Source organism: Trachinotus anak, unplaced genomic scaffold (genome assembly GCF_046630095.1).
Source record: "Trachinotus anak isolate AG129_WGS33_773 ecotype Australia unplaced genomic scaffold, CSIRO_AGI_Tana_v1 ptg000004l, whole genome shotgun sequence".
Taxonomy (NCBI): Eukaryota; Metazoa; Chordata; class Actinopteri; order Carangiformes; family Carangidae; genus Trachinotus; species Trachinotus anak.
The window spans coordinates 23,629,436-23,651,384 of NW_027273855.1; the positions used below are offsets into that span (position 1 = coordinate 23,629,436).

A 21,949-nucleotide genomic window follows, 5' to 3' on the forward strand; every position below is an offset into this window, starting at 1 on the left:
GGTTGGAGCAGGTCTGAGCACGTTCTTCATGTTATCATTTCTCTTGATCCGTCAATGATTAACATTCAGTCAACTTTCCAGCTGAACACATCGGTCAGCGCCCTCACAGGCAGGCAGACAAACCTGAGCCGATTTTCTAAAAGCAGCTGTGTCATTTTTCAACTTCTCTGCTGCTGTTAATTCTTCTATTTTATATGGTTAGAAATGTGTGTTCTTGCGATCATGAGGGCATGAGGTAGGAAAACCTTAAAGCAATATGTAGCAATTACACTTTATGTCATGTCTGCTTTTTCAATTTGAAGTTCCTTCATAGTAAATTAGTTTTTCTCACCACAGGGACAAACTTTTGAATTTGTCTTGTTAATATGGTCTGCTGTTTCTCTCATGAGAGAAATATCAGCTGCTCCTGATGGACATGGACACAATATGTAGCAATAACACCTCACTCCCTGAGTGCTGTAAGTTTTACACATTGCATTGCAAACAGCTAGGCATTTCTTTTGAATTCAACAAATGACATGATTTGGTATGCATGCACCAAATCCCTATTTCTCTGTCGTGAAGACATTATGATGTTCTCACCTTAATTTTTCTTACCCTTGCTGAAATCAAGACAAGAACCTGCTTTCTTTCACTTTTTGTACAGACGAGGAGTCATCAGGTCCACTTGCTGTGATCATCATCCCGTCTCTCCTAGCTCTCAGCACAGTTTTAGTGGTAGCTTTGATCTTCTGCAGTCTCTACAAGAACAAACAAAGAGGACATAGCACCTCATGTCATTTTACAAATGGTATGAACTGCAATTACTGTTTTTCCTCTTTATACAAAAACTAGAAAACACCATAAAAAGCAAAAGTTATTGTACATCAGTGCCCATGTAGTGCCAAGTTCTTATTTATCTAATCCACCAATGTGTGTTTTGTTGTTGTTTAACAGGTCAGCAGAGTGTAACCCTGACTGCAGCTTCTGTAAGCACTCCAAAGGTCCAACAGGCTCTGTATTCCTGGGAAATCCCTCAGGAGTGTGTCCTTGAAGGACTAGAGTTTTGGCAGACAGGCCGCTATGGCCCCATTTGTAAAGGTCTGCTGAAGAAGAGAGACGGTCCCTCCTCTGCTGTGGTGGTGAAGTGCCTTCGAGGTACAGCATGAATCTGTCATAAGGCTAGGGCAATCAGTGTTAAAAGCCTGAACTTAACCCTATCCCTAAATGTGATGGGATCATTGGTGTTTTCATGAGCAGTAGGGCAAGGTGGGCGTTAACATATGTTGTAATTATAATGAGAAAACAGCTAATAACATTGTTCACTTTGTTATTATTTGAGTCCTATAACCTACTGTTATTAATGTGACTCCATAAAGATGGCCCCAACCAGCCTGAAGCTAAGGAGTTTGTGGAGTGGCTCCTGTTCCATGCCACAGTAGGTAAACACCAGAATGTGGTGCAGATGTTGTACTGTCAGACCAAGCGTCTGCCCATGTATCTGGTCTTAGATGCCCAAAGCCCAGGGAACCTCCTCCACTTCCTCTGGACGCTCAGAAAGGTAACCGTGGTACACAGCGTTGGCCCACACCTGAACTGAAATTTGACCAAACGTGCCTTCTCCAGTTCCTAATTTTTAGTGCAATGACGAGCAGCTTTTCCTTCACTCTAGAAGAATTCAGACTCTGACGCAGATCCATTGCAGAACTTCTCTGAGAGGTCAGTGTTTCTGGTGGCAAAGCAGGTTGCAGCTGGTCTGGTGAGTCACTTTTTGTAGACCAATTATTTCCAACAAATAACTAGACCGAAATGAGTACCTGTGCATCATTACCTGCTGTGCTGCAGCAGGTAATGATGCACTTGGCATTTTTCCCCATGGTACTAGGGAAAAAGTGTCCTCTATCTTGAATGAATATTTCAACCAAAGACTGATATGTTTGTCTGTAATGTATTCCTCCTTCAGGATTACCTGATGTCAGAGCACAGGCTGGTACATGGGGATGTTGCTGCCAGGAACATCTTAATTGGTCCAGGCCTCTCAGCTCGGGTGTCTGGACTGGGTGTAGCATTTGGAGGACGCAGAACAGGTTCAGCATTTAGGCAGAGGGCAGCAGAGGTGCCTCTCAAATGGCAGGCACCAGAGAGGATTATAATGCAGCTCAGTATCGACAGGAGTGATGTGTAAGGGCAGAGTCAAGGCTAAAAAGAACAAAACACGATCAAAACACACTGTTTTGTCATCACTGAGTCAGAGAATCTGTTAACATTTTCCTTTCCATAGGTGGTCATTTGGAATCTTACTGTATGAACTGGTAACCTTAGGTAAAGTACCATGTTATAGTATCTGTAAACAAATTATTTTGTCCATATGTGTCTTTATTTATGCAATACCTTTTCTTCTTTTTTTTATCTCAGGCTCTCCTCCATACCCCGAGTTAGAGCCTCTGTCAGTCCTTCCAAAGCTGCAGGGGTCTTATCGAATGAAGAGGCCGAGGAGTTGTGGAGGGCCTTTGTAAGTTCACTTGTAAAAACAATAACATGGAGTAATGGACTTTCACTAAGTGTTAGCAACTAAGCCAACTTATACATATGTCAATGAGAAGTCAGATATTGCAACAAGAAGTCACTGCACACAGATGAGCAGATAAACGTACATATTCAGCTTCTTGTTAAGAGCTGGGTGAGATGATTGATCTCACTCCCGCCACTTACCGATAAAGCTACCAGCTAGCAACCGGTTAGCTTGACCTAGCATAAACTGGACACGGGAAAAGTTAGCTTAACTTAGCCCAAAAGTAAAAGAAAATCTGTCAACCATCATCTCTAAACATCAACAATTGACACCTTATATCGTTTTAGTTTAAACCATTTGGTTAAAAAAAAAAAAAAAAAAAAAGTAGGCTAGCCGTTTCCCGCTGCTTTCAGTCTTTGTGCTAACCGAAGCTAATCATTTCTCCACAAATCTTCAGAGAAAGCTATTAAGTGTGTCTTTCCTTTAAGTCGTATGTGTTATGAATTCCTTCTAGGTATGACCTTATGAAGTACTGCTGGATGTGGAGTTTCAAAGACCGACCTGCTTTCTCAGCCATCATCAAGCTGCTGGAGTCCTCATTGCACCTGGCAGCTCTTAAACCTCTTCATGTTCCAGATGTCATAGATATATTTGACTATAACAGAAAGGCAGGACTGCTCTCTTAAACCCATTTACAACCAAATATAACAACAACCAAGAAAAGGAACTTAAACAAATAAAGTCTGAGCATCTCTCAGGCTGTTGCATCTGTTGAATACTGTTGAATGTCTTCCATTGAAGTTGTACACCTGGTGATAAGGTACAGTCAAATATTGAATTAAGAACACTGAAAGCAAGTTGTTTTGTTTTTTATTTATTGTCAAAACGTACATACTTAAAATAACAGATCTTATTATTCATTAAGATCATTTTCCTTTCTTTATCATTGGGCAAAGTACAGTTTTTGTATCTATAATGCTCTTGGCATGCATACATTACTGTGACTTTACAGTTTGAAAACCAAAACACCCACACAGGAAAGCTGAATGCACTACTGAATGTCCTAGAGTAGATTTGTGTTCAGTCTGTGTATGCACTTTACACTGTAGATTTTCTACACAATGCCAGTTACCAAAGTAGGTTTAAATCAATATCTGAATCAGAGGACATGCTCTTTTATATTAGTATTTTTAAAACAGAGGTCTTCATTTATGAAATCCTGCTCCACCTGTTCAGTTTTCCCTCAGAAAACTCGGTTAGGGAGATAACTCATAAAGTCTTAACACTATGAGTTATGGCTTATACCATGTTCATAATTAAAATCATCATTAAAACCAAATTGTGAGTGATGGCATACCTTTTATTCTGACACCTCTGATTACAAGCCGAAAGATGAACGTTATAAGAAGGTATGGAGTGAATCTAATATAATCTAAATATGGGGTGTCAGTAGCTTTTAGGAGTGAGAACAGATATATTTAACCTGTTACTCTGTGCTATTATCTTCATCAGGCTTCTGAATAAATTCCCATTTGTCACACACAATGCAGAGAGGCACATATACCCATTGTGAAACATGATGAGTGATGTCAAAAAGTTGCCCTTGCTAAAAAGGACTGTTCTACAAAAACATGATGTCCCACAGACTGAATACTGGCCAAGTTAAAGAGAAACAACGTGCTTATTCTTTCCTTCCCTGATCTCTATGGATTTAGTTTCAGTGACATTTTTACCCACTAGAGGGCAGGAAAAGAGGATTTGCAGCCTAAATGTTGTTGCTCTTTAAGTGTAAATTCACACTGAGTCACCTGAGGCAAAGAGCTGCTGCTGCAGTGCTATTTATGGATTGCAACTTCTACTCATGTTGCATTTCTGACCCCACCTGAATCGATAAAGTCACTGCAGGTGTTTAGACCAGCGATGGGAAAAAAGCCCTGCAGTGTTGTCACTGATTCAGCTGTTGTCAGAAAAGCAGTATGAAAGGTGATGGTGATCCAGTGTGGATTTCATATTTAAACTGCAATGCCTCTTAAAACAGAGGCAAACCCATGCAATGATCCAATAAAAAAATCACACATAGAAGAAAAACTAAAGTCTAACACATCATTTCTTGGACTGAGCCACAACGTGGTAAAAGTCTTGCAAACTAAATAACAGACACAAGTACCCAATTTCCATAAGCCAGGGTTGGGGTCAGTTTGCTTTCAGTTCAACCTTTTTAAAACATACATTCAAACAGCAAATCAAATAATAAGAATGACAGAACCAATATGTTCAAAAGTTTTCTCTGGCTGGTTTTAAAATGGAAAACGTGGATTTTGAGGACACATCCTGACCTGAATACCAATGAAAGTAAATTGACCTCAACCCTGACACAAACATTAACAGATGTCCTTTAACACAAAACTCATCATAGTGCTGTAGATAGAGTCATAGATAAACCAGAAAGGGCATCTCGAAAACACTGCTGAGAAGTCATGTTGTAGATTCATGGATTAAAGGGCTTAACTACAGACTGTAGTACTCAGTTACAGTTACTATGCTCAACACCGTGGACAACATAATAGGGGTTATGATGTCCAGTGCAATTACAAAATTAGACATTTTCAAAACCAAATTAGAGGCAGAAATATATTAGAAGTGTATGCAATTATTTCATTTGAAATCATTTCTTTTTCTATTATCCCGTGGGAAAAAGATGTGCCCTGCTGCCGCGTGTTCACAACAATAAAGAAAAATGGATTAATGCTGAAGTAGGGAGATTACACAGGAGATAAACCTGATGAAAATTCAGTTTTTGGAACAAGCCACCCAACCTCTGGCTTCAGTGAAATTGCAACAAAGACATTAAGACTGCATGAAGGTTAATCCTTACCAGTAATGTTAAAATGTCCTTCCCACCCCTCCACTGTAACTCCCTTTAGTCTGGTTCTGTCTTAGAGGTTTCACATCAAAATAAAGGTTAAATACTGCAAGTGTTCGCCTGTGGCGCATGAGCATGTTCAGCTTGAATCCTCCATGGCAGTGGGGAGCAGCAGCAGTCTGGAAGCCTCACTTCACCCGGATGGGCCAGAGGTAAACCTAATGGGATTTTTGGACAGAGCCAGCACACCTTTTACACTTTACTGCTCCAAAGGGATGTTGGGAACAAAATGTAGGAGACAGACCACAGCAGATAGTACACGCAGGCAGGGGGGAAGGAAGAGCAGAACACCATCACAACTCCTGAAAATTAAAACAAAAGAAGAAGTTAAGTGGGACAGCACTGAAAAATTACATCTGAAAACTCAACAGCAGCATCAACTAGCACAAAAAATGTTATGATCATTTATGATAATCAAACCTCGCTGTGTATGGTTTTCATTACTGAACAGATAATGCTAACGACCTGATGTTGAGCAGGTATAATGTTTACCACGCTCACTGTCTTAATTTAGCCTGCCAGCATGCTAACATATGCTAATTAGCATTAAACACAAAGTACAGCCAAACTGCTAGCATGGCTAAAAATAGCTCAACTAAAGTCACTCGATAGTGATGTCTGTGGATCATCCTGAGTAACATCTACAAAGACACAATGCTATTGAGTTGTTCATTGTTCATTGTTGCTAATCACATGTCGTTTTAAGTTGTGCAAACTAAAATCCATTCACCTCTATTATATTTGGTTTGTTTCAGAGACAGATGACAAAACTTCTGCCCATAATATCATCTCCATGGCTAGATACCACCACCACGTGGAGATGCTAAATGTTGTACTTCAGTCTAATTTGAAAATGCACTTCTCACATGAATCAGTTCTGGCAGTCATTACACTCAACAACTATACGTTTTTCCAAAAGAGATGTGAATCATACTGGATTTTTAAAATATGGCTTTACCTCCGGCATAAACTACTTTCTTCCAGGCCTGGGACTCCAGCACTCTGTCATGGGGGTAGAAGTTGTGGCTGATCATGAAGAGGATCATGGCCACTGCAATGACACGCAGCGCGGCCATGTTTCCCCCCGACAGCAGAGAGGCACTGGCCAGGATGGCTGAGGAGTAGATGCAGGGCAGGCCGCGGTACATGAATGGGATCCCTAAGGTCCAAACAAAAAATACATTTCCAGTAGGTCATTTAAATGACAAAGTGTGTATGTGTGACTGATAGAATAAATAGTTTGATAGGATAAATCTCTCAGACAATATCACTTAAAATAGCCTACACACTACATTTTGAAACTTACCGCTTGAGAAGAAACAGAGGCGGACAAACACAGACAGGACGTAGCACATACACAGGACATTGTCCAGCAGGTCTGATGTCCTCAGGAGCAACGACGTGGCGATCCCGAAGGTTGTGAAGTCAGCAAAATCATCTAGTTTTGCACCTGAGCATGAAAAAAAAAAAGTGAATACATGTGGCTCTGTGAAGTTTAGAGGAAGGCATGACTTGTATGTGTGTTAGGATTTGTTAACAGACAAAACCACTGTATTCTGAATAACCTGTCTGCTACTTGTGAGAATCAACTGTCCTATTATTACACTGTTTAAAATCTGACAGTGCCTTAGTCATGAGTGTACAATTTAAAAAGGATAGGTATGTTATCATCTCTCCAGTCTGGTCACTGGCAGTGTCACTGACATGTGACAGTGGTGTGGAGCGTGCATGCACAAAAATCCCCAAGTGGAAATTTCAGTGTCAGCCCAACAGGCAGCCATTCTATAAACAACATTCTCCACTGCCTTGTCTCTTTATCCCTCAGGAGCACGGAGCATGTTTTCAGCAGATGAGGATGAGGTGATTCAGGCCACGGCTCAAATGAACGAGGTGGAATTCCACAGCCCAGGGTCAACAATTTTAGCAATTTCAGATATGCAGAGAACCCAAAGCAACGGGATAAAATAGACAATTGGAGCGTGATCCCATGGAATTAGGCTGCTTAATCAGAAAGTGATTGTTCATTTGACTAAAATACGTGGGGGGCACAACAACATCCACCTGCAAAGTCATGCAGAAAAACCCTGTCGGGACACAAAGCCCCCTGAAATGTGCAGCCAATGATGTATTGTGATGCACCTGGGAGCTATTTTGGGATTCTGAGAAAATGTGAACTTGCACACTGGAAGCACAGCTTTTTGTGCCTTTACTATATACTTCATATGGTGATCTTTTTAAAACACAACATCAGTGGTACACTTTATATGCTGTGTCTTTGCATTGGGTGCCTGTTATTTAAGAGGGGACCACAAAAGGAATGTCACCCCATTTACATTCACACCTAAACCCTAAAACCTGACAATGTGTAACTTGCAGAATCATTAGAAAAATAGAAACAACTAAAAAGACAGTGATTGGATGAAGCTTGAATTTCATGATATAAAATATGTATGATTCTCCTTTTGAGACTTTGTAAGACTATCCATAGTATTTCAATGGCGGAGTTTCGTTTTACTGGTTGGCTTTGTTTAAGACTTTTTGTGGCCAAATTAGAAAGTCCAGACAAAGGACTGTGCAGCGAGCCCTGCCAAACATCCCAGTTGGAGTTTATCTTTGGTAAGAGCTGTTGACCACAACACTCCACTTACCCAGTGCAGAGCAGGCATCGAGTCGCCTGGCAACTGCTCCATCTGCCAAATCCAGCAGGTAGCCAATCAGAACCAGCCAACATGCAGCATGATGGTGCCTGAACAGAACGAGTTAGGGAGAGTTAGGTTTAGCTATTTGATGACAGTGACCCATTTCAAAGGGTAAAATATCTGCAGGTTGTCGCCTGTGGAAAAGAGCTGAAACTAGTGCTGGATAGATTTCAACAATGTTTTAAAAAAGTTAAATAATTGTCTTTATCCTATAGATAATTATTATCTGTAGACCAAGTTTCCTGACACTGGATTTTCTGGCTTGCACTTTCCTGTGCCTCTTTACACTAATCTTAGTAGATTTAATCTGGTAAGCACAGAAACTTGTCATCATTATAAGAATTACTTACTGTACGGTGGCCTCGAGATGCAAAACATAACAACACTGTTTTCTATATTTATAAATAATAAAACAGTGTGTTTACTCATTTGGTACATGTTTTCTAAAATTACATTTTCAATTTTGTTACTTTTGTTTTCTCTAATGTTTTCATTAGAGATTGATCTCTTTCTTTTTTAAGGTTTTGCACCTCAGAGCCACTGTAAGTTTGGTTTTAGAAATGCTAGCCACAACCTTAATTTTCATTTAAAATATGATTATTATTATTGTTATTATTATTATTATTATTATTATTATTATTTCTCTTTCTTTCTGTCTTTATTTTTAATTGAAATCCACATCAGTCGACACAATGATTATAGCTTAAATATTTTTTTGTCCATCCTGCAGATGAACGAGACTAGTGTTTCAAATGATAAAATCTAATGATGGCGTGTTCACTCACCCATTAAGACTGCTGAGAATGGAGGCCATGCCCATGACCATGTTGGCAACTGACAGAGCATTCGCTGCATTTTTACGTGCAAACTCCTTGATCTGGAGCCCTGTGGCCTGATCACTCAGGAAGAGCTTGTTGGTACACTGGAAGAAACCTGAGACCACACAGCAGCTGCAGTTAGTAGTCTGTGTTGGGTCAATAACCTCTGCTTTGGTTCAAGAGAAAAGCTAAATCCCTACTGTGATTGGGTGACCGTATGCCAGCTGACCGTTTGGTGAATGAGTTTCAATGAGAACAGTCTACAATTTATATCCCAGTTTCAGTCAAACTTCAGTTCAGGTGAGAAGAAAAAGGTCTAAAAATTCAGAAAGTAATCTTAATGATTAGCCTGTCAACTGGTGACTGAATAATATTCTGTATACCATCTAGTGGGAATCCATATTTCAGGATATTGTAGCACATGTGTTTCTTTTCCTCTGTATTTAAATCAAAACATAACTATGAATCTGAATCCCCCTCTTATGTAAAAGAAGTATCACTTACCAAGACGTATGTTTATTGGATGGAGACCAACCTTACGATACATTCATCCATTTTCAGATCACTAAAATGCATTTGTTACTGTACATTCATTCAGTAAGGCGTGCGCAGCGTCCAGCATGCAACATTAAAGAGTGCCTCATCACCTACTCATTACAATAATGCAATTATACATATTGTAACTATTAGAAAAGAAACTGCCACAGTGACATGCATTAAATGTCAATATTGAGATAATATTTGGAAGGTCAAAAAGATACAATATCTGAACATGACGTATGTGAAGTGTTAGCACTCAAATGTGATCTTATCAGGGGTCAAATACACACAAATACTGGTGTGGGGAGCAAGCTATGAACATTTAGGGGACTACCACATACACCATTAGCTACAGTGAATGTGAGCTGGACCTACTGCATTGACACATACCAGACGTGAGATCATTAAGCCTGTTAGCTCTGATCAAACATGAGACAAGGACATGGCAGTAGCACTCGCACGGCTAACTCTAACTGTTCAAATCTATTAATACGACTGCAGCCCAGGCTTTAATGGAGATTGTGGTGTACAGATAAATCTACAACCTCACCTGGTCTCCATGTTTTTATAGCACGCAGTTTATATTGAAATACTAAACTGCATGGGGTTATATCATCAGTAGGAACACGTTAACAGGCCGTATGTTTGCTTCAAGTGCAATTAGTAAAAGTTGTAATTATAACTTGATATGTTTAGTTGTACTGATGACAAAATTTGCTGTAAGAACGATAGTAAAAGCTATGTTCACTATCCTAGTCAGCAAGATGGAATGACTGCTGACTCTGCCTCACTCCAGCCAAAAACTGCCTCTGCCCCCACAAAGCTGTGATGCTTTTTAATGAAGACAAGGAAATCTTTGTTTTCGGTCTGCCTCCTCTCTTGTGAGCTTATTATTTTCTCTCAAGTCATAGTACTGCCCAAGACAGTATGTACAGATAATGACCTGCAAAAGTTTAAATAGCTTTTAAAATGTTGCAGTAGCAACCCTTCAAGTGTTTTTCACCCTGAACTTCCTGTGATTCCAAAGCCAGGCGAGTTCAAGAGACTCTTCATCTGAAAGAAAACAGCGTATGAGACACAGCAGAAAGCCAACAATAACTTACACTTTTTACTTGACAGCATGCTTTTGACTTCTCATTTGGGACTTTTTAGCACAAAGTGACAACCTGGCATTTTAAATAGTCTGAAAACTTTTCATGGGAAAACACAGCACATCAGTGAATGCAGACAACACTGCATTTTTCTGAAAATCATGTCATTGCAAAGTTTGCTACATTAATAATGAGCTTGAGTAACTTTAGCCACAGTAAGTATCATTAGACAGCCACATATGCAGCTCCACGTGCGTTAAAGAGCTTGCAGTAGAGTTTTACTCTAACCACTAAACACACTGCCTTGGTCACTAATAAAAAAACAGGATAAAGCCTGAAGAGCCAAACACACTGTCAATTTCAAGCAGGTCTCTATTTCTGGATTGCTGCCTAATGAGTGCAAAGCATGATGGGAAAGCCCTTGTTATGTAATGCCCTGCTATGTTACCTGGTAACAACTAAAAAGACTAAATGAAAAACAAGGAAAACGATTCACAACAGAACCTGAAGTGAATTTACTGCACAATAAATGCTCTTTACTGTGTTTTATTATAATGAGATATAGTGAAAAATAATTGACAATGATTGCAATTATTTATAAACAATGTACATCAGCCATAGGAGATTTAATCCTATAGGTTCCACTGGGTGTAGTATCTGGATGTGTAATGTATTTTCAAAGTATATACTTCCTATAGCCTATACCTATATACCTCAAACTGTACAATGTGTGGTATACATGAATATATGAGCAGTGATAATGAATTATTTCTCTCAGTTTCAGATGTCCCAGGCTTTATTGTGTGATATATGCTCCCCTTGTCAATCTGTGATTAATTCTACAGATTATTTATTTATTCCATTTCATTCAGTTCAAGCATCTTTAGAACTCCCTTAGTGGCTGTTTTCCTTCCCAATTTAGTCCAAGAAAGCCTTGTCTTTGATCTCTGGCACCCCTGCCCATGTAGGTAAACAATAATCCAGATTAAAGATGAGACTGAGAAACAAGAACCTACCAGAGGAGGGAGACAGGAGGATCATGATCGTCTCTGGCTCACAGTTCAAAAGCTAAAAGATTTAAAAAAATAAAAATAAAAAAAAAAAATAGATATATCACATATTTTTCATACAAAACATATCTGTCCAACTTTAAACTTACAATTACTTGCAACTAAATCTTCCTCAGCAGTCCTTAATAGGATTTTAGGGGACCAGTTTTGGCAGCCATATGTCTACACATTTAGCTCTGATGAACTGCTGAGAATATGAATCCATAAGGAACTTTTAGCCCTCAAATGCACCTCTTTAAGATACTGTGGATTTAATCTCTGAACTCTCTATCACATTGTGGCTGAATCATTAACGCTTTGTTGTGGGTCTTGCCTGATCCACTCCTGCTTTGCTTGACTATCTTTTCTTTATCCACTGAAATCACACCGGTGATATGTCAAACAGAAGGCGCTGTGTGCCGCTTTACAGGCGCTCAGCGGGGGCCTTAACGCGCAGCGACACTATCCTCAGCACCAGTCCTCTGCGCTGCACTTAACCTGCGGCGCCGGACGGCCTCTGCGACATCCCTCTGCGCAGAAAAACCCCACCATGTAACAAACAGCCGATCTAAAGTAACTTGTGCGCATGTGGAGCTGCCTCACATCCCATCGTTCATCTGAAAAGACTTTGGAGCAAAAGGCGCAACTGCGTCACAACTCAATGATCCGAAACAATGAAAAGCAGGCCCATATTCTGACTTTCATCTACATGTTCGCGATTGATGCCACACACACACACACACACGCACGCAATGCATCTCATCTTACCTGAGGGGACCTCCACAGATTACACAGTCTACACAAATCAAATGATGGAGACGTCTAAACGCGCACGTACGCGTACACAACCTTATTGTCTCTCTTTCTCTTCTTCTCTCTCTCACTGTGCTCACTGATCCCAGCGCTTAAGGTTGCAGCCACACAGACGCAACATGTGGCCGTTTACCTGTCAACTTTACAGCCGCCCTTTCAGCGCGTCCTTTTAAAGACCAGGAGTGAACCCGCTGGAATATTCCACCGGAAATGACGCTCGCATTGCTTCGAGTTTTTTCCATAATATTGTTGGGCACTTTGTCGATGATAAACGCAATACTGGAGGTACTATTCGGACAAAAAGTGCAAGAATGTGTGTAGACTGATGATATTACACAAGTTGGTGTTGTGTATTTTTTCATCCATTTCTTTTTTCTTTTTTTTTTGTTTGCATACAAACAAATGATCATACACGTCAAATGAATGCTGCAAACCTGTAATAGTTATGAGATAGACTGTAACTCCTATAATTATTATTATTATTATTATTATTATTATTATTATTTGAATGTTAAGACCATAGCTATTCCACAGCTATGGGAAATTGAAATTGCACTTCTGTAACAATAATAAACTGTAATCAGTGAGGATGGAAGATAAGTGACAAAAGTAAGTGTATTTGTTCATGTCATGCAGTTAGTGCCCTTTGGCTTCAGGGGTGACAGAATGAACACAAATACACAAACTTAGGACAATATTCTCAATATTGCTATAAATGTTTATTTTGTGTTTTCATGAATAAGGTTAGAATTCATACGCTCTCATGAAATCTCCACAAGTTACAAGTCAGACAGTTACGTTTCCAGTAAGGTCTAAGTCACTGTCAGTGAAGTCAGATGATGATGTGCTGTGTGACTTTCAACTAATTAATTACTTGGCATTTGCTATAATTGGGATGTGGCTTGACTGGGGTGTGGAACTTGTTTGAGACTGTAAGACTCAAACTATTATGCTTGACCTGAAGCCAGTGAACTGTAACCCTTTACATTACTGTTAACTAATTAACCCTAAGTAACCATTCAGTATTATTAACAGAGTAACCCCATGTGATAAATAATATAAATTATTTGATACTCGATTCTTAATGAGGAAACAGATAGTTATATTTTCTATTTTATGATTATGATAATGATTAGCAGTATTACATTACAATATTCATTTGCCAAGGTAATTAGTGATTAAATGTGACCAAATTAAATTACTGAAATTAATTAATAATCACGACGGAATAAGCTTGCATGTGAGACTGCACTTACAGTTACACATTAATCACAGTATTACTTAACTGAAGCAAAACATATTTAAGACTAACATGCAAACATTTGACTAATAATTGACAAGTAATAAGGGGTTGATCAAGTGTTAATGTCACGGACGTATGTGCAGTGTATGTAGATGTTCTGGTGGAATTTATTTCATGGTGGACTAAACAAGATTCTGTCACTCTGGGCTGACCCTCCTCCGTCTGTAAAGGTACAAGGCCCACCTTCTTCTTACACAGCGTCCCTGTTCATTCAGTTTGAGCAGATTCACATCAATACAGAATAATGAATGAATGAGCCTGTATGTAAATGAGCAAATATAGAGGACATGTGGATTTGTACATGAATAGAAAATACATGTATTTTACTCTGATCAGTAGTAAAGATAAATGATCCATTAAATCTTATAAACCACGTAAATAGCTAAGAAAAAAAAAAAAGAAATGCTCCGAGAGGTTTTTATTATAATATAAAAATATTTTGTCTACAAACAGACTTTCCTCTATGAATGAGTCTGAGTGACTTATCAGCCATTGCTTACAGTAAACACATTAATTCTTGTTTTTCTTGCAACCATAAGGTGTGAACTTGTTAACCACTAATATTCAAGTTTTATTCGCTGACAATTCTGGTTTCTGGTTTCTGGAACCTGGATCTGGAATTTATTTACATGTGAATTTTTCATGCATGTATCATACCCTGATGCAACTTTAAAAATAGTATATAGGTTAATGATTTTAACATCTTGTCTTAGCTGTTACTACACATCCTCACTAACAGTATATTCCCCTAATAATAGTTGGCCACTTATTGTTCATTCTGTGCAGAAAGTCAGAGGACAGGTGAAGCGGACCTTGTAGTCCTGACAATGTTTTCCACCAGGCTGCTCTTCATTGACACAGGCAAAACCATGAGCAGCATCATACCTGCAAAATATATAATAAGCAAACTGTAAAATGGACACATCAACATTTTTACACACTAAGTTCAGTTTACATTGCTAATGTAATGCTAACTCTAGAGTCATGTCTGAACAGTAAATATGAAGCTACTGCCTGCAGCAGGTTATCTCAGTTTAGCATAAAGACTAGAAACTACTAACGATGTTGTAATGTAATGTTGATCCAGCTGCTATTCATACAGTTAAATGTAATTAATGTCGAGAGAGTCATTGCTTTTGGCACATTTAATATCATTTGCAGCATAAAATTTCCACTAAGTATCAATTTCACTTTTCTATGTGCTGCTCCAGGCAGAGTGTGATGCAAGCTTTTGTTTATTCAACAACACTGCTGTGTTATTGTTGTTCCCACAACTCACACTTGAAAGACGTCGCCCGTCTTGTGCGCGGGGACACCAGACAGTGTCATGGCTTCGATGGCCACAGGCTGCGAGCACACCTGACTAGGGTACAGCATCTGCAGCTGGAGGAGAGTCTCATAGTCTCCCTTTTCTTCGGGATTGTCCACATCAAACCAGCGTGTCCTGCAGCCTGCCAAACAGTGACGAACATATGTTCTTCTGACACTGGCCCTCTCATTCAGAATTATTTCCAACTTGCTGTTATAGGTTGTGATATTTGTTTATCTACAAAGCTAAGGAGCTGTTTTCTCATAAGAGAATCATGTTGAAGCCAACACTGTAAAATCTGTTAATGCACTTGCCTTGAAATAACTAAGTAAATATAACTATTAGTCTTGAGTAATGTTGACTTTATGTCCACTTGTTCAGTTGACTTAGAATTATGTTGTTTTTACTTCATTTTATGGAGTTGTTCCAACTTAAAAATGACAACTGTTCTTTTTAAGTGAAATGAATTGTACATGCATGAAAACTTACCCTGACAGTAGTCTGAGGGACAGGTCAGTATCACTTGATAATCCTCACATTGTTTACTCGTCTGTTTTTCATTGATGCATGCAAACCCAAAAGTGACATCATAGCTGGAATATTTAGAAAAGTCAATGAAGCATTCCTTATGACTGAACAAATGTCACATTTGAACCTGTTTGTTTGGTGTCAAAAACAACATGCTCACGAGAGGTATGTGTCTCCAGTGTGAGCGGCGGATATTCCTCTGGTTGTCTTGGCCTCGATGCTGACTGGGTTTTTACAGACTTGACCAGGGAAGGTTTTCATTAACTGAAATATGGACTCCACATCGCCCTCCTCTGATGGGCTGTCACTGTTCAGCCACCGTGTTCGACACTGCTCTGACACTGAGCAGACGTTACAAATGGATGCAAGTTGGTACAACACTCAAGCTCAGCAGGAAGAAGCATGTGAATCCCTAGTGTTTGTGGGTGTGTGTGTGTGTGTGTGTGTGTGTGTGTGTGTGTGGACTAATGCAAATCTAGAATGTATATAGGACATCTAGTTGAAGCTAATTTGCAGCCCCAGTCATTAATTAGACTGATTATGGACATATCTGACATTTACATTTTTGAACATTTTACAGGATGCAAATGAAATCTATGTACATACAAAATAAAAGCAGATATGTATAAATTATAGATTAAACATATTACAAATTGGAACTATTTCATATCTTTAAATATACGTGTAGCCCATACAAATATTTAAGTTTATGTATGCATATTGTAGACATATGTCAGATAAATATATGTCCATGCCAAAGCCTATGAGTATATGTTGATATTATATACCGTGGGGTCCAAAAGTCTGGGACCACTTTCCCAGAATGGGAAGATAAACATGTTTAAAATCAATGAGAAATTAATAAGAAAAACATATGTAAGAATATAGAATTTTTATATCTATGTGTTTTAATAAATCTGCACATATAAATTAAATATTGTTTATATATATTCATTATATAGATATTTTAATATATGTACACCAGCATATACAAATTTTACAATGTGTATTTCATATATGTTATAAACCTACATCTTCATATATCCAGAGGTTGTATATATGTGATAATAATAAGTGACATATGGCAATATCACTTTTGATATTGGAACATATACTGTATGTCATATATTATATTTTGGTATGGGTGACCTATGCACCTTTGTGGATACTTGGAAAATAATTTTCCTGGTAATAGTGAAACTAATTCTTTTCACATAAGTGAGTTCATTCAAAAGGAAAACAAGACCAGGCAGAAATACCTTGGCAAAACTCTTTGGGGCACGTAAACCTGACTCTGTAATCTTCACAGCTCCCGCTCCCCTGATCTGCATTTACACAGGCAAACCCATAGGTGGCATCATAGCTGCGAGAAACAGAAAAGAAGGCAAAGACAGATGAGTGAGGCCTGTCCCCATCACATTCAAGTAATTATACTGATTTCATTTTTGTGGTTGAAAATGATGTTGGTAACCTCACTTTAAAAATGTATCAGAAGTGTTGGAGGCAGGTTTCCCTGAGATGGTCTGGACCTCGATGGCTATTGGCTTGGGGCAGATTTCTCTGGGGTAAGTGTAAAGTAGGTCACTGAGGACCTCATAGTCTCCATTTCCTGTTGGGTCATCGTGATCGAACCAGCGCGTCCTGCACTCTTTAAGCAATGAGGGATATTACTGGACTAAAAATTAATTACTAAGAAAAAAGAGCTCAACCCTTCATGTTTTCATACCCTTATTTCTGTTGTAACACACCTGAGCAGAACTGTCCGGCGCAGGTGAACATGACCTTGTAATCTTCACACTGTCTCCATGTCTGTTCCGAGTTGAGGCATAAAAGGCCCTCTGATGCACTGTAACTGTAAAACACAACCATCACTGCTGTATCCAGAAGTCTGAGTCTGTCAGACAAGACTGTGGTATGTCTGGCCAGTGATTTATGTTGTATGTTCCTCCCACTATGTCATTTCCAAACCAGCTCAAAAAGGACAAAACAAGTGTTTATGTATGATCAACAAATGTGATGAGTCAATTTTAGAAATACTCAAAAACTGCTAGTGAAAATACTTTCTCTATTATTCATGAAAAAAGGAAAAGAAACAGTTTCTTCTCAGACTTTGTGCATCATGAATCATTGCTCTCTGGTGTCAGGTCTGTGTTGTGGCTCCTTACGTGTGGAAGGTGTTTCTGGTGTTCTGCGACTTAATCCCAGACACGGTCTCAGCCTCCATGTTCACCGGATCAGTGCAGATCCGTGATCCGTGCTTCCTTTTCAAGTCAGTCAAGAGCTCTGAGTCCCCGTCTCTGGAAACATCTCCTTCGTCAAACCAGGCTGTCTTACAGGCTGGGGAAGGAGAGAGTTAAGTGTGCACAATCTGTTCTCTGTTGTTGCTTCATTTGTGAAAAACAATGACACAGAGTAATGCAGGGCTTACTTTCCAACGCGGTGGCAAAAAAATGCAAGTCTGGAGGAAAAAAAAAAATTTGATTTCAATGTCTGATAAATGAGTGTGTGTATGAAATAAAGTGATCATTGGTTGTTTTTTTTTTTACCTGATACTAGAAGACACCAAATTCCGAAGCTCTAAAATAACAAAACGCAACAGAAAACAAATGAATCTTTCCCCATTATGAGATGCCCAGTTTTAACCAGCTGAAAATAAACAAAATCAAAGTACCTGAAAGACCAACATGATTCTCTGTCTGGTAATACTGAAAGAGAAAAAAAAATATATTATATATATTTTAAGAATCCACATTAACTTAAGCTCTTCATTTAAAGAAAATAAAATAAGTTTTGTATTTTACTCACATGGTTGGTTTCATGTGAAGAAGTGTCTGTTGTTTGGAGGCGTAAAGCATGTGTACCATGGGTTTAACAGGGGGATGATACGGGCATGCCCTGTTCCACTTCATCATCACCTTTCCATTTAACATCCCACCAATAGGTTTGGTCCCCAGGGATCTTGAGGTGTGTGTATGTGTGTGTGCGTATTCCTGCCCTTCCCACAGGCTTTGAGACTGATAGTGTTCCTCAGTGATCAGTGATGAAGCAGCAAACAGCAACACAAACTCAAAACTCCTTTCAGGAAGTTCATGTTTCTTCTTGAGGCACTTCCCTCTCCCACCTCTCAGTTTGAGTTTGACTCAGCAAACATGGGCTTTGCTAAAATTAATCAACACTGACATTCAGAAAAATGAACCGCATTGTTTTCTTATGATTGATATTGACATTTCCCTGTATTATTGGCTCATGCATTGTTCAGGTGCTAACTTGTGAGAGGTGAACTGTAGAGGAGTTGAATCTTGGATTTTTATAAATCATGAGAAATTTCTATCTTCAATCAAATAAATTAAGTTTTATATAATTTCCTCATCTCTGTAACAGATCTTTTACTGTTCATGTTTTCTTTCATGTCTGAAATTCATGCTTTTGATATGCGTCCAGTGACTGTAATATTAAATGTGGCCTTTTTAAAAGTTATCAAGTACCACTATTTCCAAATCAAAGGATTGTCCTAGAAATTGTTTATCAGAATTTATATCTACTATTACATAAGGTCATATATTTGGACATTGTTTACGATTCTGTGGAAGAGCATTTGTTTATTTATTAATCAATATGCTTTATTTCTTTATTTTTTACATAATCATTGGTAGACTGTGTTTTACTGGATTATTTGTGACCATGTGCTCAATGGAACAGTTTTGTTTGCTGTGATAATTTCTCCCGTTCACACTAGACATCTCTTCCCATGTAAGTAAAGGGGGACAACATTTTAAGTCCTCATTTTGTCCAAAACTACATTCCAACGTCGTATTAATACAAATTTTCCCTCCTTCTGTTACAAATCAAAACTTGGAAAATACTCACTTGATTTAACTAACTCAGACTTTATTAGCTTACGGAAGACTTAGGCTAATGAATGTGGTTTTTTTTTTGTTTTTTTTTTTCACAGAACAAGGAAGGTAGATTTTGGTCCCCTACACTTATGATTTCTATGAGACGTGTTTGGAAAAAAATGTCAATCAATACTTAAACTGCTATAATCTGAAGACAGGTCTTATGAAAGCATCTGTTAAATAATGGGGAACTTAATTTTTCATTTCTTTGTGCATCTGTCTGTAATTGTGGCTTTACCTCGTCACTGATGCTGAGTGTATTATTGGACCTATTCAGTCCCTCAGTTCAGCAGTCTGTGGTGTTACATGAACATATGATATATACTGGTGAAAGTCAAAACTTTGTCACCTCACAGATTGAAGCCAGAGGGATTTAACTACAATCCCTGAAGCTCAGAGGGAAAGAGAGAGTAACTTGATGACACCCTTCTTGTGTGAACTTGACAACCATAATAATAAATATGACAAATAAGGCAAACTAATCAATTCAGTCCTGCATGTGGTGAAATGATTGCTGCAGAAAATGAAATGATTTTGTTGAACTTTTTGCTGTTTTCTGATACCACACTTTCAGACGGTGTCTCACATGAAAAGGTCACGGCCCAGAGTCAGCCTTTATTATATGCTTTAGGCAGGTGTACTGTGGCTGCGCAGCGAGGATGAACGCTCACCTATTCAGAATGACTATTGAATTTCTGTAGATAACAACTGAATTGTTGGCCAAACAATACGGCCTCAGGCCTGTCAGTCTGCTAAATGTTGCTGAAAGAAAGGTATAAAATAACCAGGATTAGTGTAGAATAACTGAGTCCATGACACAACACGCCCAGGAAAGTGATGCACTTCTGACAAGAAGTGACCGCAGGGGCTTCACTGGGACAGAGATATGATATCAGACTGTCTAAGTGAATTGAATTTCTTTAACAAGAATGGATGAGTCAAGTGTTGCTGCAGTATTATGTTCAAACTGTGTTAGTTTTCAATTATGCACTAAATGTTCACCACATCCCTGATCAAACCTTATTTCTACTGTGAATTTTAGTGTTTAGTTTTCTTCACAAAAGCACAAGTTATTTTTATTAAAGAGGTACTCCAGTGACTTAGTGCAAATAAAAAAATAGTCAACATCAATGCAGCAAAAGATCGAATAACCTAATTTTTAGTCCCTAATATGGGTCAAGCCACAAAAACACTGGATCCTACACCTCCCATAATGCTATATGATAGCATCTTACCCTTCCTGCCCTACATGCCCATATGTTTCAAACTCCTTTCTAACATAGACTTTTTTTCTGTTTAATATCTGAAGTCTTCAAGACCAAGCTGAGACACCAATGATGATGTAAACAGGGGTTCTTTTTTTAGACTTTAGAAACTTATCTAAAGCTATCTATCTAAATCAAAACATGACAAAACAACAAAACATGTCAGATTTTAATGAGAAATTGGCTTAATTGTTGTGTGGCTCAATCAAATATACACCATATAATAAAATTAGCATATGAGCATGTGTTAAAATGTGCAATAATGACTGGAGGAAAAAAACTAAACAAAACAAGACCTTGACAAATCAACTTCCATCTAAATCTTTGAGAGGAGGAAAGACCTCAACACTTCTTTCTTTAGCTTGTGAAACTAAGAAGCTTTCAAATGCAATTATTTATTCTGGAGTCAAACAAGCTGAGAGTGAGAGTGATGATTTATTTATTTGTAGTTGGGCCAGTGTGAAGTGAATCTTTTACAAAAAAAAATACAAAATAAAATAAAAATAAAGTTAGAAGAAGTCCTCACCTTTTCAAAGGATGTCAGATCTGTAGGGCTGAAATGAGGACACACAATAGACCTGCTTTTGATTCCAAGATGTACATTAAATCTTAACGATGTGACCTTTTCTTACATAACCACTACATGAAAACTGAGCCATCTCAAACCCACCTCTGCCTCGACCCCCCCGTGGTAAAAGTCCTCTGACAGTCTGAGAGAAGATGACTTCTCATGTTTACAGTCTGAACATCACACAGTCAATTACCATGTACAGGCCCCCCCCCCTCCCCCCGTGGCTCTAAAGGGGTCCCTCTAATCTGGTTACATAACTGCTGCCTGTTTCAGGCGTCGTCAGGGACAAATGTTCAGTTTGCTTCAGCACGAAGCATCAACACTAGACTTCATGACAGTTTGTCTCAAATGTAGCTTTTCAATTTAAGCTACCTCATATTCTTTATCTTTATCACTTGTACACAATTTTCATGAAGTCATTAATATAAACTACTGTGATATCACTGTACATAACACACGTACACAATATTCTGTCAGTATCAACAACTCATCTGACATGTTGACCTACTTAACCAACTTTTTCTTTCTTAAGACATTTTTCTTCATCTCAATCTTGCTGGGACTTTGACTTTAAATAATGTTTATTTATCCACTACTATGGTAACTTCAATAAATACAGTAGACTGTAAGATGAGAGTACTGTACCCCTGGGA

The 21,949-nt window shown here is 38.6% G+C and overlaps 3 protein-coding genes across 9 annotated transcripts; 1 reads left to right on the top strand and 2 right to left on the bottom strand.

Moving 5' to 3' along the window:
- The first annotated feature begins 336 nt into the window (after positions 1 to 336).
- On the top strand, positions 337 to 3,248 carry LOC139621049 (tyrosine-protein kinase STYK1). 2 transcript variants are annotated; one of them, XM_071477251.1, is made up of 9 exons: positions 337 to 458; positions 647 to 790; positions 937 to 1,137; positions 1,359 to 1,540; positions 1,652 to 1,738; positions 1,943 to 2,160; positions 2,261 to 2,301; positions 2,395 to 2,491; positions 3,006 to 3,248. In XM_071477251.1, exons 1-9 carry the CDS (start codon positions 410 to 412, stop codon positions 3,175 to 3,177), a joined length of 1,191 nt encoding a protein of 396 aa, XP_071333352.1. In that variant the 5' UTR covers positions 337 to 409; the 3' UTR covers positions 3,178 to 3,248. The 2 variants fall into 2 exon arrangements, with proteins under 2 accessions (XP_071333352.1, XP_071333351.1); XM_071477250.1 differs by having other exon boundaries at positions 1,655 to 1,738.
- Positions 3,249 to 3,349: 101 nt separating this feature from the next.
- tmem269 (transmembrane protein 269) lies at positions 3,350 to 12,648 on the bottom strand. 6 transcript variants are annotated; one of them, XM_071477256.1, is made up of 8 exons: positions 12,380 to 12,624; positions 11,579 to 11,630; positions 10,475 to 10,524; positions 8,899 to 9,046; positions 8,063 to 8,160; positions 6,721 to 6,864; positions 6,373 to 6,573; positions 3,350 to 5,716 (listed from the first exon to the last, which is right to left on the bottom strand). In XM_071477256.1, the coding sequence occupies exons 4-8, from the start codon at positions 8,937 to 8,939 to the stop codon at positions 5,607 to 5,609; spliced, it is 594 nt and encodes a 197-aa protein (XP_071333357.1). In that variant the 5' UTR covers positions 8,940 to 9,046; positions 10,475 to 10,524; positions 11,579 to 11,630; positions 12,380 to 12,624; the 3' UTR covers positions 3,350 to 5,606. The 6 variants fall into 6 exon arrangements, with proteins under 6 accessions (XP_071333357.1, XP_071333358.1, XP_071333354.1 ...); XM_071477257.1 differs by having other exon boundaries at positions 12,558 to 12,603; XM_071477253.1 differs by lacking the exon at positions 10,475 to 10,524 and having other exon boundaries at positions 12,558 to 12,648.
- A 482-nt stretch (positions 12,649 to 13,130) lies between these two features.
- LOC139621048 (mucin-5AC) lies at positions 13,131 to 18,521 on the bottom strand. Its single transcript, XM_071477247.1, has 12 exons — positions 18,370 to 18,521; positions 18,236 to 18,269; positions 18,111 to 18,141; positions 17,993 to 18,022; positions 17,730 to 17,901; positions 17,313 to 17,416; positions 17,041 to 17,212; positions 16,824 to 16,927; positions 15,725 to 15,905; positions 15,526 to 15,629; positions 15,007 to 15,178; positions 13,131 to 14,612 (listed from the first exon to the last, which is right to left on the bottom strand). The coding sequence occupies exons 1-12, from the start codon at positions 18,492 to 18,494 to the stop codon at positions 14,501 to 14,503; spliced, it is 1,341 nt and encodes a 446-aa protein (XP_071333348.1). The 5' UTR covers positions 18,495 to 18,521; the 3' UTR covers positions 13,131 to 14,500.
- Between the last annotated feature and the right edge of the window lie 3,428 nt (positions 18,522 to 21,949).